This window comes from Condylostylus longicornis, unplaced genomic scaffold (assembly GCF_029603195.1).
Source record: "Condylostylus longicornis isolate FDR11 unplaced genomic scaffold, ASM2960319v2 ptg000010l, whole genome shotgun sequence".
Lineage (NCBI taxonomy): Eukaryota > Metazoa > Arthropoda > Insecta > Diptera > Dolichopodidae > Condylostylus > Condylostylus longicornis.
The window spans coordinates 13,599,370-13,616,538 of NW_026577979.1; the positions used below are offsets into that span (position 1 = coordinate 13,599,370).

The 17,169-nt window shown below is 24.1% G+C and overlaps 1 protein-coding gene across 9 annotated transcripts in view; it reads left to right on the forward strand.

Annotated features, from left to right (window-relative positions):
- LOC129618644 (AMP deaminase 2) overlaps positions 1–17,169 on the forward strand; it is a 62,125-nt gene that overhangs the window by 32,285 nt on the left and 12,671 nt on the right. For 3 of the 9 annotated variants that reach the window (XM_055533517.1, XM_055533515.1, XM_055533516.1), the window contains one exon: positions 8,186–8,339. In XM_055533517.1, the coding sequence (XP_055389492.1) occupies positions 8,186–8,339 (154 nt within the window). Of the gene's footprint in view, positions 1–4,929; positions 5,126–8,185; positions 8,340–10,325; positions 10,473–13,360; positions 13,441–14,742; positions 14,767–17,169 lie in introns of those variants that run through there. The other 6 variants (XM_055533514.1, XM_055533518.1, XM_055533521.1 and 3 more) reach the window with 6 other exon arrangements.

Sequence of the window (17,169 nt, forward strand, 5' to 3'; positions counted from 1 at the left end):
CTTCAAAATTTATTTGGCTATATCTCAGAAACTATAAAAGCTGTGGTATTGAAATTTCATACAAGCAAATATATTAGTAGGGCCGATGTGCTTGATAAAATTCGTTAAAATTTCTTGGCTCTTTCTGGTAGCTGCCATACAACTTCAACAGTAGTTTGGCACACACAGTATTTTGAAAAACACTTTGTACTGAAATTTTGCATAAATTAATATACTGCAACTTAAAGTCATAGTCTGTCCCATAGTCAGATGTCTTTATTCGCACATAGGATAACAAATTCGTACGGGTATCACAGAGTTGACAAGGTCAACTCTATTTTTTTCTCGTTTTAATGTTAATTTCGTAAATCTTATAGTAAAAAAAATGTGGCAATATGTGAGTTACTTTATTGTGTCTTATGATGTATTAACTTATAGTGTTACAGTAAACCTGAAGTGCATAATATTAGTAGAGTGGTTCAAATTTTAAAAATTGTCTAAACTTTTTATGCAAATATTACATATATATTTGTGTCTGCCTTTAATTTTTAGTCTTGGATCATATAAATTAAGAAATTTTTATTGACTTATAGCCTCTTGTAACCTCTTTTTTGAAGCGCCCTTCAGGTATCAAATGCACTTTCAATGTTTTCGCCAAAGTTTAAAAATCAAACACTTTATTATTAAATGGCAAAAATAAGCGAACTGCTACGGAAATTTTTTATGACGTTTTTCAAAATGAATGATAGAAAATTTGATAATTTGTTTTTCATTTTTACAAATTGAATGAAATAATAAACATCTGTATTTTTATAAACATGACTAATAATTAAAATATAAAAATAGAAATAATAAATTTATTTATAATAAAAATAAATTCTATACATATAATTGGCATTAGTTATAAAGTTTAACAAAAGTAAGAATTTGGCATTTTACAAATATAAATATTAATAAAAGAATAAAAAAAATAATTACATTTTAATTAAATTAAAATTTATGACATTCAAATACTTTATGCAAATTGAATTTTTTCAGATGATTATTTGCATATACATACATTCATATAAATTTAATATAAATATGTATTTAATTGGTATAATATGATTAATAACATTTTACCATTTTAGATGCAATATTTTTTTTTGTAATAATATTATTCAGTTGGAACAGTTTCATTAAGTCTTTACAACATAATGTTTATTTTGTATTTGAACAAATGATTAAAGAGTCATTTGTATTACGCATTATATAATTAAATGGTTCATAAAATTATTTAAATTAAATTTGTAGCGTATTATAAATGATCATAATATTTCGTCCTATGAGTATATAAAAATGGCATATAATAGTATTATGAATTTTACTAATACAACATTATAGTTGCGGAATCAATAAGAATGTGCCTATTACACTACTAATTTATCTTAATGGAAATTTCTTCATGCAACTGCAGAACAGATGGATGACGTAATCAAAGGAACGAGTTAAAGGCAGAAAAATTATTCATTAAAAAAATTTTTCTCCTCGAAGATTCATGCCTCTGTAGCTCAGTTGGTAGAGCGTCCGCCTAGAAAGCGGTAGGTCACTGGTTCAAGTCCAGTTCGAGGAGAAAAATTTTTTTAATGAATAATTTTTCTGCCTTTAACTCGTTCCTTTGATTACGTCATCCATCTGTTCTGCAGTTGCATGAAGAAATTTCCATTAAGATAAAAAAAGGCATATAATAGGTTTACGCCATTTTCAACTGCAGCAGCATTAGATTCACCGTAGTGGATTCAATGTACTTGTTTGTGAGGGTTTTTACAGGCAAAAACATAGAAACGGAATATGTGCAGTAAAATCAAATGGTATACAATACAAAAATTACGTAACGTGTAATATGTTTCTTTAATGGAATGAGTATATTTTTTATTTATGAACTAAAAATGGTTAAATATACATTTGTCTTTAAAATTCTAAAAAAAAATAAATTTCCGAAAATTTTTTAATGTAAATATCTCTAAACTATAAGTTTTTAATATGTGCCACTTCACTACTTATACAGGGGAGATTTTTAGTTTTAGTAAAAAGTAAATTTGCTATAAAAGTTTTGCAACGATTCTAATCAAACAATTCAATATTTTGTTTGGTTGCATAAAATCATGAATCACAGCGGTTTAAATTATAAAATCATGAATCACCACACTGCAGTTCTGTAGAATTTAAAGCGAGTAAAACCTTCTAGAGTAAAACCTTTTTGAAATTACTCATTCTGCTTTTGAAGTTACCTTTTTTAAATTACTTAATCTGCGATTCAGTTTCATTCTGTTGTTAAAATATTCATATACAAAATTATTCATTTATATTATTTTTACCTTATTAAATATTCATGTACATTACTTTTAGCTTCTGTAGCCATAAATTAAGGCTTACCAAAATTTTCTTAACCTGATTTTTCGGTAAGGGTCAAAAGAGTAAGACATTACCTATATATTCTTTCATGAAATTCAATTTTCCAAATCGAGTTTTGAAGTTTTATTTATTTAGAAATTCAAATGCAAAGTTCAAATTTAAAGCATGTTTGTTTGACTTATCAAGTTTTTGTTCGAGACCGCACACAAATGTTTTATTTTTCAGCAATTTGTTTTGGTTTTGTATAAGTCTTATTGAGGTCAGTCAATCTTCAACAATAATATTTTGCAACAATATTTTCATGTTCTCAATATTAATACAACAAAATTTCCTTATTAATATATTATTGCTTAACAATATATGCAATTTTTCAAAATTTTGAATTTTCTGTAATTATTAAAAATTAATTTTATTGAAATTATTACGAATTTGTTTGTTTTGGTCTTTTTGTTACCAATACATATCCCAATTATTAAATAGATCATAAAATTAATAATTTTTGGCATGTTTATTATGAAATTGTTTATAAATAACATAAAGATTAATGATCAGAAAACCTTTATTGCAAAATGTTGCAATAAAGATATCTTTTGTGAATTTATAGGAAATTCTTTCTTAGTTGTAGACTTATGAATAAGATATAAACTTACGTGAACGAGGAGATCTCAACTTTGTTCGACTAAAGCAAATATGACTCCAAATCTTTCATATAACTAATCTTTTAAGTAGTTACAGTATACTCTAATATCATGCCTAAATCTTAAATCGCGAAAATAATAAATAATTCCATTACATAACCTTATTTTTTTTGTATGGGTTGTTCTCGCTAAAATGCATGTCTTAAACAATATAAATAAAATTTTTATTAATATTAACCAAAGCTTACAGTTGCAATATTTTTTGCATAAGTGTTAATAACGGTGGTTCAAATTATAGAATTAATCAATTATTTTAACATTTGTAAATACTAATTCATTTGTGGACCAAGCCTTCATGTCTATAACACTAAAAGTATATAGACATATATACATTCTGATGAATTTATTAATATGGTATAAAATAATATTAGTTATTGTAAGTTACATGCTTATTATTACTAAAACGAATAAGTACAAAAATGCATACGTTTCTTATTTTTTTGTTCCGCGCGTATGTAATGTCGTAAACGAAAGCTTTTAGCCTGCAGCTAAATTTAGCACAGCATAAAGTACAAACGGTTACCTATATGTATGCAATAGTTTTTATTATGTAATATTCTAGAAGTTAAGTGTGATAAATATATCCATAATGTATTTCCTTTTGTTATCTATGAGTGGGTATGATAAGAAAAAACATTAAAACTCAATTTTAAAAAATTGTTGTTGTATAAAAAAATTTAATGTAAATTCTATTGAGTAAATATTCGAACACTATATAGCAAATAATAACTTATATATGTATAGAAGAAAAAATAGAAGGCGAGCGTCATGGTATGTGACGTGTCACACAGGTATGATTAATATTATACATGCGTATTTCATTCAATTACACACAGTTACGGAATTCATAATCGGACAATATTGCGCTCATATTTTTATGAATTCAATATCATTAATAGTTTGGCAAAAAAAATACATTTTTAGTTGAGTATTGTAATATATTTTAATTTAGTTTTTGCGTTTCGGCACTGCACAACGAATAACTTCTGTTTTTTCCCGTTAGAAAACGAATTCATATTTACGAATCGAACGAAAATCAAAATTATGGTTACAAATTGAAATTTTACATATAATATTGTACAAATACATTAGGGTTTTTTCGATTTCTATCTGCAAGTTAGAACTGTAAAAGTTTCCAAACTTATGAGTACAAAGTAAATGAATTTAAAAGAAATAAAATATCAAAAATGTTCAGTGTATGTAATTAATAGTAGCAAGTAATCACGAAATCTTAAAACTTCAAACTATAAATTTGCCATGCAAAAAAAAAAATCTTATCACCACATTTTTACTACATTTTTCATGCTTAAAAAGAAACTAAACTAGCGTATCATCTTTCATGAACGTTTCAAATAGGTTTATTGCTATCAAATCATAATTAACTTAATTTAAATTTGAAATTGTAATTTAATTAAGCGTTAATGCGCATCAAACATTAACCATTTTTATCAGTGTGTGATCAAGAACATAGAAAGAAAAATGCAATAAAAATGGAAACAAAAAAGCAAAATTAATGTGATGCGGTGGCTATTTAATTTTTCGCTATTTAATATTAAAGTAACATTAATAAAGATGTAAAATGAAATAAAGCGAGAAAAATTAAAAATATTTTTTTTCTTTTCTGTTTCATTATTTTTCTATTTTCATATTAAAGTATGCTACACCAGCCACATTTTATTACAAACACATTATAAGTTCTTATAATAAATTATTAAGATTCGGTATACACTCATTCTTCAATTATTGTTCCGCTTCAATTTTTCTTGTTTTTAGTTTTTAGTCTTAGAAACACATTCAAAGCGATAACATTAATTCCATAACAAATTGGAGCGGGATAATTTAATAATTAAAACTTTTTGAATAAAATTAATAATATTTTAATTTTTGAAATAATTAATTGAGATTTTTATGAAATAAAATCAATAAAAATATGAAGAAAATGTTGCATTTTAATCGTTTAGATACGGAGCAAAAACTTTTATTAGATGAAAAATTTTTTAAATTATTGTCTACTTCTACAAATCACGATAGAGATGATAATAAAAATAATTTTAGTAAGTAATATGAGTGATTGAAATGAGAGTTTTATGCTTAATTTTTGTGTAAAAAAATCATAAGTAAAATACTAATATAAGTGAAAAATTGCCAATAAGTGCCGAAATTTAATTGTTTTAGATATGAAAAGATTGCAAATTGCGTTTGGTTTTAAATTAATATTTTTAATATGACAAATTAACTTTTATACGCACACAAAATTAAAATTAATTTGAATATTATTCACGAATATTTCGTATATTTTTTAAAAGTAGAATTTCCACTTTAATGAATTCCACTTTAAAAGCACAAAACGGTTCAAGTGATTTTATTAAAGTACATTGACAGTGCAACACATTTCATTAATTTTAAATAAATTGGCTTGTTCAAAATATAATTTCCTTTATTTCATATTATAATAGTGTGATCGAATGAAAAATTTCTTATCAAACATTTAAATTGTGTATGACAAACAGTATGCTTGCAACAGTTACTGTCGATTGTATCACACAGAGAAACAAGAGAAATTCGCTTGAGACGAGTTTGGTAGTTCTGAGAATAATTATTTAAATTTTTTTTCTTTCTGTGATTAATAGAGTGAAATTGAATAAATGTAAGTAAAATGCTCTATACTTAATGTAGTATAGATCACAAATAATAGACTTGAACTATAACTGAAAGTGACGAAAGTGTTACGAGTATAATAATATAAGTTGTATTAACATGATGCAAAGAAAAAATTTGAAAAAAAAAAATCTGTTGGCTTTGTTATACGAAATTAAATTCATATGTATAATATTTTGTTTCAAATATTTTCTTTAAAGAATACCAGACTGCTACTAACAGATTGGTACTACCTTACGATTTTTCCGATTACGAAAATCGTTTCACGAGATTCGAAATACATAGTAAGGCTCCAGTACAGGAATTTTTTTTTAATTTAATATCTACTTCCAAGAAAAATAAATAATTACATTGAAACATTAAAAAATAAAGAAATCGATTATTCGTTCATTAAACAAGCTTCAGTTTAAAGTTATAATTTTAATTGACTGTAAATATGTTTGAGAAATGATATCATTAAAAAAAAGTTGAATTATAATAGAACCTTTAATTGAACATGAATTTAAATTTAAAAATTCTAAATTTTCCCTTATGCATATTAATAATTATAATTATTTATTCATAGAAACTTATAAGTATGGAATGCAATCATTATACAAATACATAGTTTATAATGCACATACACATATTTTTATAAGTATATAAATATCTCATAATGTGTGTTGTAAAAAAATGATTGATAACATGAATTAACTTTCTTTTTTTTTCGCTCGTTTTGAATAGAGAAGGTGATTATGAACCAACATAAAGAATGAAAATCGACAAGCGTAAATTACATTTGATCGATAAATTAATGACTTTCATTTTATTTGCTTTTTTAAATTATAAAAAAAATCCAATAAAGGACATAAAATTTACTTTTATTTTTCCGTGTGCCGTATACACCAAGTTTGTTTCTATATAGGTATGCCTATGTTTATGTTATAAGCCTTTGAATTTAATTCAGTTCATTGCATTAAAAAAATAAAATGAAAAGACGTTTTGTAAAATTTTCAGTATTTGATTTCTTTAACCTTGATTATGTTTTGTGATTGATTGGTGTAAAAATTTGAATTTTAATACTTTTACATAAACTTTTGAATTCTTTTACTTTTGTAAAATATAAAAAATTCTTTTATTATTTTATATTTAGAAATTGCTTTTTGCTTTAATGGTTTTGAATTTAAAATTTTTTCGCGCTTTAACATAATTTATTTTGCAGTAAAATATAAAATATATTTGTTGTGAAGGAAAATTCAAATATGTTCAATTGATAAGGAGCGTAGAGTTTTTCAAAGCTTAGTTTTCTTTTCAAAACCCTTTCAATTTTAGCTTTTCTTAATTAAACTTAAATACATAAACTATGTGTACACTACATAATTATATTTAAATATGTTATGCATTGACGTTGGTCTTAAATGTTTTAAGTTAAATTTTGTATTTGAAACTTGTCTGCTGACCAAGGAGGTATTTATTTTTAGGGAATAACATCGCAAGAAAATGAGAGTTTTAAAATTTAAACAATTAAGAATCAAAAAAGTAACAACAACCTATTCAACTAAACAGCCTAAAGATAATTAAATTTAATCTCTTAAATTATGATTTAAAGAAATTTTGTATTTGAAAAAAATGTTATTAAAAAATATTATTCAAAATTTTGTTGATTAGTAAAATACAAAAAAAAAAAATAGAAAAATAAACTAGCATAGCTTTAATTGAGTTTGCCTTTCATGAGGTACTTAAATTTCAAATTTTCTAAAACAATTGAAAATTAACATTAATACGCACATGATGTTTATTTTTGACGCACAATTGCAGATTCTAACAACAAGCTTGAATTTCAGTCAACATACATAATACATTCACGGAATGTTCTTGAGATAAAAAGATTTTAACCAAAAATAATGACCGAAAATTTTGATAATGGTGTAATTTATACAATCACTCGAATCTCTGTTTCAATCATTAATTATAGAGGACTTTAATTCTGACCCTCTATAATCTCCTTCAACCTTAAAATAATCAAATGGATTAATAAACTTATAATATTCCTGAAATAAATTCGAATAATGAGCAAAAAATAACAATAAATGTTAGCAAAATAGTGAAATTACGTTGTCTTTCTTAGAATCGGACTAATTTGAATAAATAAAAACTTTAAATTAGTAAGCAACATAAAACGAAAAAAACACTCATTTGTTATTTGTTTTTATGCCTTAATTAAAATTTCGATTTAATTTTATTTATTCGAAAATAGCACGTCACAAGCTTTTATTTTTACCAAGAATTAATTTTCTAATACCACGAATTGATTTTTGAACTACTTATGATGATTAAAATTATGTGAAATTTGTTTACCCTTTTTTTAAAAAAGGTAATTCATGAGATTATATGACAATATTACGTTGCAAAATTTGATTATAAAATATATTTGACAATTCAACTTTTATATTTATTCTTCCTTTTTCTTTATATAGGTGGAGATCCACCAACAATTAATGGACAAGCTGCTGATCCCGCTTCAAATGATACTCTTCCAAATGAAATTTCAGCACCATATGAAGTTCCACAATTTCCAATTGAACAAATTGAGAAGAAATTACATATTCAACGGCAGTTGAATATCACGAAGTAAGTATTTTGATTTAATTACAATCTTATTAATATTTTATTCTAAAAATGGCAAGCCATAAAAAAATTCATTAACATTTTCTACACATATTTTGAATAAATTATAATTTTCATCTTTTTCGGATGAAGCAAAGTTAAATTTTCTTTAAATGGTACTTGTAGTAAAGATAAAATTGTGATTATTTCATTTATGGGTTTGCAATTATTGCAAATTGATTTTGATTACAAAAGAAAAAAAATTATAATTAAGAAATTTTTAATCAATAAGTTTGGTATTCCACCTTTTATAGAAAACTTAAAAATTATCTTCACATTGATTGCTTGAACACTTTTGAAATAAAATTTATTTTCATTGATAAATTTTTGAAATTCGTAATTATGATTTAAATATTTAATTTTATAATTACGTATTCATTCCCCTGTCTCAATGAAAAACGCTGTATCTCTACTTGGAAAAGTATGTTGAATTACAATTTTCTGGTTTATACAATGTTAAATTCGATAGTTTAACTTAGATTCAAATAATACCGGAACAAATTGGTTAATACGTGCAACATCCAACTTTTTTACGTGTAGTTGTAGGCGTGGAATTTTGCCATGTATTAAAATTAATTGCAACTACCAGATCAAAGTTACAAATAAGTTCAGTTGCAAACATGTTAATTTGTTAATATTTGTTAATTAATAGACATTCGGGTTGTAATTTTTTATATTATCCAGCGTCATAAGTAAAGCATAAGTGATATTAAACGAACCAAAAAAATCTGAAAGAAAAATCAAATATTTAATAAAGTGAATTACCGTTAATAAATAATCTTTTAAGGCCTGTGCTAAAAGAACTCTTAAAAGACTCTTCTTTCCGCTATAAATGTGATTTTCTCTGACTTAAAGAAAGTATTGAAAGGGATTCCCTAAATTTGTGAATTTTAACTTTGGAGTTACTTTAAAATTGTTTTTGGTCCACAATTTTCATATATTAAGATTAATTTATATTTAAAAATATGAGAAAATGCGAGCATGAATAATTCTATTTTTTCAAATTTTTAAAGATGACGAGGTATGAGTGTTTTTAAAATAAAAAAAATTGTGCATAAAATAAAAACGAAACTATAAAATGAACGTGTAATGCTTTTACGCATATGTAATATTTATAGTAAAAAGTCTGATTATTAATTCAATAATGTCTAAATACCTCGAGCAGAGTTTTGCCATATGTCAGAGAAAATCGATTTTTCGAATTATGAACAATTTTCGTGTAAATTTCCAGTAAAAAAATAAGAAAACGTAATAACATATTTTTTTAGAAAAATTCTACATTTTTGAGAAAATTCCAATAACAAAATGAAGTTTTGAAAAAATTGTCAGTAATAATTAATTATTTATAGGTGCTTGAGCTTTTTCGATTGACTTTACTTAACCATACTCTATAATGAGAAAAATGTTGTGATTTGAAAAGATTAATAACAACTTCGTGGGCATGAAAATGCGAATTCGGCCATTTTGATTTTATCGAAATTTTGTAAGGACTGCGTTAAATTTTTATTTATTGGAAACACAACCGTTTCTCCGGGCATCCTTATGGATATACATATTTATTTGTACGAATGGTAATGATTTAATTGCACGAATTGGATTGAATTGAAAAAATAAGAACAAAAATATTCACACACCTAAATTGCAGAAATACTGTTTTGCTACACAATAAAACGTCTGAGTGTGTTAAATGCGGAATATTGGAGCAATAATTGCAGTATTTCTGCAATTTAGTATTCAGGAATGCAATTAAAATATTAGACATAGATTTTATATTTTATGTACAATGGAACATAGCAACGAATTTACATTAAAGAAAAATATTTATGAATTTTACCTCGTATGGCTTACATGCGTGGTAAAAAATTTCTCTATTTCGTTTAATTTTCTTGTCATTTTTGTGTTTAAACTTAATTATTTAAAAGAAAACAGAATAAGGCATGCAAAAGAAAAAATATTCCACATTATTAGTTGTTAAAAATAGTTCACCTTTATAAGATAGTTAAACCGTAAAGTGAGTCTTTCAATGGTTGTAATTATTTTCAAGTTCATAGTGTATTTTACATATTTTTCATTTAGACGGTTTCCAATTCAGAAAAGGTATAAATATTTTCATGCACACATTTACTCGTATACTTTATTTTATAGTATATACAAGTTAATAATATACAAATAACGTATTTATATATATAGAATGTGCAGTAATAAATTAGTTTGTGTGCATGTAAACTTTTATTATTTGATAAGATACTTTTATGCAATATTTACCCGGTTTACTTAATTGACATATTTATTTTTGTTCCACGAGTATATAAATTATTCTTTCCTAGGCAAATATTATTTATGTATACATATTATGTACGAGTACATATATATAATCGGAGATAATAAAGTAAATAGTAGAAATTTCAAAAGAAAACTACAGTAAAAGCAAATTATTATAAACATATTATTTTGTGTTTAAATTTTCAAGGAAATGCAAAATACGGCAACTTAAAAGTGAAATATTTTGTATATAGTTTTGTGTTTATTACATAAAATTTTTTAATTGAATTATTGAATAATTATTTAATGTGAATTTATTTTTGAAAATATTTGAAAAAAAAGTTACGTTAAGCAAAAGCAGTTAAATGGATTCATGAATTTAAAAAATGTGCTTCCTTGCTTTAAATATGCGATAAATCTGTGGTAAAAATAGATAATCGTTTAAGTGGAAAAAAATTTAGTTATTAACGTGCTATATTTACAATTTTTTTTCATATTATAAAACAAGTACCAGACAAAATCCTTATTTTATAAATCTATAATGTATTAAGCACATGTTCTGGGTAAATTTTAATTGCCTAAGCTAAAGAAAGTGATTTTTTCCTATTCAATTGGATTACTTAATTAGAATCGTTGAAGAAATTTTAATTTTTAGAAAATATCATCTTAAGAATTAAATTTCGCGTTGCAACATTATTTTGTTTTTGAAATTTTATGAAAATTTTAGTATAATAGTAAAAATATTTAACTAAAAGATCAGGTGATAAGGCTCTGATTAAAAATATATACTACTATTATAAAATTGAAAACAACTTTTAGTTGATTTTAACTGAAAAGTAAATTAAATTATGTATTGAAAATTCTAAACAAATAGAATACAATAAATTGTTGCACGAATTTAAATCAGAAATTTTCAATATTTTTTTGTTTTATTTATTTATTAAAAGTAATTTGTATATTCAAATAAAATATTCATCTATCTACTTCATGATTTTGCTCTATTTAGATTGTGGAATATTGATAACAAAAAATTTAGTAGGCACAAAAATACTTTCAATAAATAATATAAATACAGAAACAGTTATAATTGGGAATCACATGTATGTATGTATGTGTTTGCAGAAGTTATTTCAGTTACGGATTAAGGAAATATGAGGCAGTAGTCACGGCCAGAGTAAATAGAATTTTGTATAAGCCTGTTTTAATTTTTCAAAAGAATATTTTAGAACTACTAAAAAGTTTTTGGAACTATTTTCTTAATTTTATTTATTTTTATATTTGAATTTCTAATAGTGAGATTTTATACAGTCAATAAAGTCTGGATTAATTTTATTACTTTCTACATACATATATATCTTAACATTCATGAGTGGGTGTAATTTGAGATTTACCATAAAATAAAATTATTTCGAGGGATAAGAGTTTTTTTTGTGATACATACTATTGTATGGAATTCTAATCATATGTAAACATAAATCCTTTTATACCAACATATTTGTTTGTATTTACAAACCTGAAAATTTTTTATGAGATAAAAAAATTTAATAGAAAAATTTTTACTTAATTCATTTGGAAAAGTGTATTTTTGCAATATTTAATTCAAAAAAAAAAGTTTAGTGTATTTTTTCAAAACTAACGTATCTGACTATTTTTAAATATATGTATGTAAATGTATAGGTATGAACAATTACTTTTTATTACCATAAACATTTCTATGAAATATAAACAAATAAAAATAGGAGCACCTTAATCAGCATTAAAAATGAATAAATTCATAAAATATTAATTTGAGTATATTTTTAGGCGCATATAATTTATTTTACACTTGTGATCCTTAAAAAGGAAAAAAATTTTGAGAAATTTAATTTTGAAAAAAGGTCGTAAAATTATTTTATAATGAATAAACATTGAACTATATTAAGCTTTAAATTCTGGTTGAGTATGCAATAAATTTTTGACAAATTTAATTTTAGAAATTCATGTTTTTATTCATAAAATAAAGCTGTGTCAAAGTAATGGTTTTTAATGTAGCACTTTTTCTTTCAACAAGTGAAAATACTGCTTTTAAAAATAATCTATGTACATACTCCTTTTTTATAATTACTTGCAATCATATACAAATATATTTTAAAGATTGCATACATTTTGGATGATCAAGGTATGCAATCTTTGAAATAAAAAAAAAAATGAAGAGGTGCTAATATCTCTCAAATTTAAGGGGTAAATTGCGTGAATTAAGAAAAATAATTATATTTTTTAATGGCATGGCATTTACCATTATTAGTCTTCTGCTTTCATTGAAATTTGGAAAGTGTGTTGCTTCGGAAATATAAGGGTTCGAAAACTTGCTAAATAAATAACTTTTAGAGGTGGGAGATAGGAGAAAACTTTTTCCTACAGAAATAAGTTTCTAGTAAAGATCTATGTAAATATAAAATTTCAGCTTTCTATGTCTTCAAGGGTGTAAAAGTTTTGCAAACATTTCGCCGGACGGACGGACAGATTAAAACTAATAATAAGATCATTTTTTCAAATTTTTTTTGAAAAATCGTAAAAAACTAGGTGTTTTTATGATTTCTTTCTATAAAATTTTAATTCTTTCTTTGTAGTACTTAATAGTTAAAATAAATAAATTTAATTGTATAATAGAAACGAATGACGTAAATTTTTAATTAAAATTATGGAAATTAGAAATTGGTGGTTATTTGTTTTTTTTTTTATAGATTTAAGAATTAAGTGGTTGCAAATTTGGGTATATGTATATAAAATATTAATTGGAATTTCGTTACAAAAATTTACTTAGGTTAGTATATTAAATATATTCTAAAAGAATCTTTGGTTGTTTTTGAATTTATTAAAATAGTCTAAGTTTTTTAGCGTATCCTATACCCTGTACGTGTTATTGGTATACAAGAAATTACAGTTGTGTAAAAAATGTTTTTTAAATTCAGAAATGTGTTATTGAACTGAATTGTGCATAACTTATTTATAAGCTAAATGAAGCAATTCATTTTCAAGCTGAAACGAATTTTAAAAATTGTTTTTCTGCATCGGTTTTTAATTATTATGTTTATTATCATTATTTATCTTTAATGTTCTTTTTTTCTGTTCTTCCTGGTAATCGAAATGTTGGGGTTTAATAATAAAGTTGAAGAGAGAAGTTGAAAATCTACGAAATTTTTTGACTTAATATAATGGCCATTTTATTGTAAATATGCAAGTATGTATGTGTGTGTATTTAATAAAAACGATATAATATATAGAGTTCTAAAAAAATTGCAATTTTTCTGAAAATTTTTCAAAAGCATATTTTGCACAAAAATAATTTTTTTTGTTTTATTTTATAAGAGGAATTTAATATGAATGGGGAAATAAATAAAGCCCTAAAAAAGAAGACAAATGTCGCGTCGTTACATTGATTTTCTTCTGGAAATATGACAAAAACTGTCAAAGAAATGTCATAAAAATTGACAATCATAAATAATAATAATCTTCTTTTTAGATTTATTTTCTCTTACTCTTTTGAAAATTCCACATTCTCTATTAATAACTAAGGCATAATCTTTCAAAGTACATAACGTTTTAATATTTATGGATGTAGCTATTTTAAAAACTTAATATTTTTTTCCCTTTTTCTTTTTGTTTATTTTTTTTTTTTTGAAGTCAAAATAAATTTTTGATATGTCTTCTTTGGAGAATTTGCGCAAGTGCTGGACTTTTTTTTTGTTCTCTTTATTTTTGTAACTTTTGCATTGAAAATGTTCATGACTTTGTTTACAAATTACATATTTAGAGATTTTAGTTTGTATTAAAAAAATAAAGATTTCAGAAAGGAAACGGAGCCACGAAAAAATTAAAATATTAAAGAAGAAAATCCGATTTTTCATTTGAAAGCGGTTTATTTTTCTTTTTATAATTGAAAGTAAAAAAGAATAGTAAAATAAATACATTTGATTAAACAAAATAAATAACTTAAATAATATTAGAAGAAATAAAAAACAGAAAATGATAAAACATCCTTTCGTGCTGCACGAAACCGTTTTATTCAATTAAAGTTTTTTTTTTTTGTTATTTTATTTCGGCTTCATATTAAAGTTAAAAAACAAGGAAAATTTTTGCTAGAAATTTTGTAAGTGTTTTAAATTAATATTTTCTTTCTTTACTTTTTCCTTTCTCTTTTTGTATATAAATGACGCATCACCTTTAAAAGTGGATAATTTCGCACTAAAATTCTCTTTGTGGCTTACTCCTTCTTGAAAAACAAAACAAGAAATTTTTTTTTCTTTTTTGGTTTCTTTTACTTTAATAATAATGAAAAGTTTATCTCTCACACGAAATTACACCTATGTAGAGGGAAAAAATTAGGTGAATAGTTTATTGACTTTAAATGCTTTCGTTTTTATGGTACTTTGTAAAGGTATGCGTGATAATTTTAATGATAAAATAAAAAACTTATTGCTATAGGTGTATTGCATGAGAAAAGAAAACCCAAAACAAAAATCTAAAAGAATAATTGAAATTGACAGCTAATAAAAAATATTAAAATGTAAACAAAATACAAAACACTCACCGAAATGCTGATCTTTGGCAAATAGTAAATAAAAATTGCATTATTGAATAAATGAATTTGAGGTTAGATCTGCGATTAGGAAAACGCAGATTTTAACTAAATTGCAATCTATTGTAAAATGTAATTAAATTTCCTGTAAGTCTGGAATTAAATGTGCAGTTACATATACATACATATATGTATGTGTAAACTTGCCAAAATCTTATTCATAAATTAAATGGTTTGCGAATTGTTCAAAATATTTATTTTAAATAATGTTACTGTAGACAAACTTGTAATTGAGTAAGTTTAAATTATTTTCCTATTGTAAAAATTGTTATCAAAAAACAAGTTTAAGCCAGACTACTTAAATCAAAATTTCATTTATTATTACTAAATTTCTTCAATTAAAATATCTTGAATAAATGAAAAAGATCAGAATTTCAAGTTACATGTAGCTATAAAGTTTTTCATTTTAAGTATGTAGTTCAAAATTCTTCTATGCTCTTTATTATGAATATAAGTGAAACTGCTAGCAAAGAAAACATTTGTTGCCTTATTCGAATTTCCATAACTAAATCATAAAGGCGTATTGCATTTGTTTTTAACAGATCTCAGATCTACAGCGATACTTTTAGTATTTAAGATGCCTCTGACGCTTAAGAACATTTTTTTTACAATTATTTTCTTAACTCTAAAACAATTTAACAAGTAAATTATTTGTTAAAAAACTTTATTCAAAAACTAATACTAAGTGTAATAAGAAAACATCCTTTTCTTAATACACTTAAAACTTGTGCGTCGATCAAGATATACAATGTAGTATATTTAGTGCAAAAATTTTCCAAGAGATATAATAGATATACTAATATTTTTGGATTGATGTTTCCCAAGTACTCGTCTCAAAGTTATAGATGCAAGTTTGAAGATAATATATTAAAGCATTTGGAACGGAAAATATAAAAATTTTAGCATACTCGTATATTTAGATGTTGAGCTTGTTGGTTATATACTCACTAGTTCGTCACTGTTAATTAATCATACAATAAAATTTGTACTTTACTAAAAATTGGTTCTCATTCAAACTAGGAAATGATGTATAGTAGCGTGACTGTAAGGGAAATTTTCGTAAAAACTATACTAAGAAATTAGTGACAATATTCAGCGAAGTTTTACTGTGTAACTTTATATATTGCAAAGATATAAAACTTGATAAAAAAATTGAATTTGTTAAAAATAGATTTTAGAACAGAAAGGTTAAATATCCTTTTAATTATCTATTCTTTATTCTATTATATTGATTGATTAAACCTTTTTTTTCGTTGTGATATCAGTAAAATTTGAAATTTATCAAGATTGTTAAAATATTAAAATATTTTCTAATTAATTTAAGATAATAGATAAGTAAATTATCGAATTTTATTGTATTTTTTTTGTAAAAGTAGTATAGATATCAAAATAGAAACTTTTAATTTGGTCAGATTATTGTTCTGTGTAGTTGTAGAAGTTTTATACATAGAAAAGTACAATGATGACTTTAAGTAAACTAAGTTAAAAAAAATTGTTTGCAAATTTCGCAGCGGGAAAAAGAATGAAGTAAAAATATTTCTTGCGATTAGAAAATAGACAATTAAATAAGTTAAATTTTGGTCTTTGTGGCCCTATTTCAAATGAATTTCTTATTCAATTGTTTTATTTTTCCTCAATATCAAAATTAAAATTTAATAGAAAAAGTTTTTTTTAAGGCTTTACTCATGACTTTTTCATGATTCAGAATCCGATAGAAATGATTTTCAGAAAAGCCCCCGAACAAAATTTGCAGAAACTTTTAAGACCTTCTCATAAGAATGTACTGATTGTTTGAGAATACTATATGCGCCAGCTTGTTTTTGGGAATGGCAACCTGGCGAAATCAATTTGAAAAAAGTTGTAGTATCAAAGAAATTTTCGAAACACACCACATGACTATATCATTGTTACTTT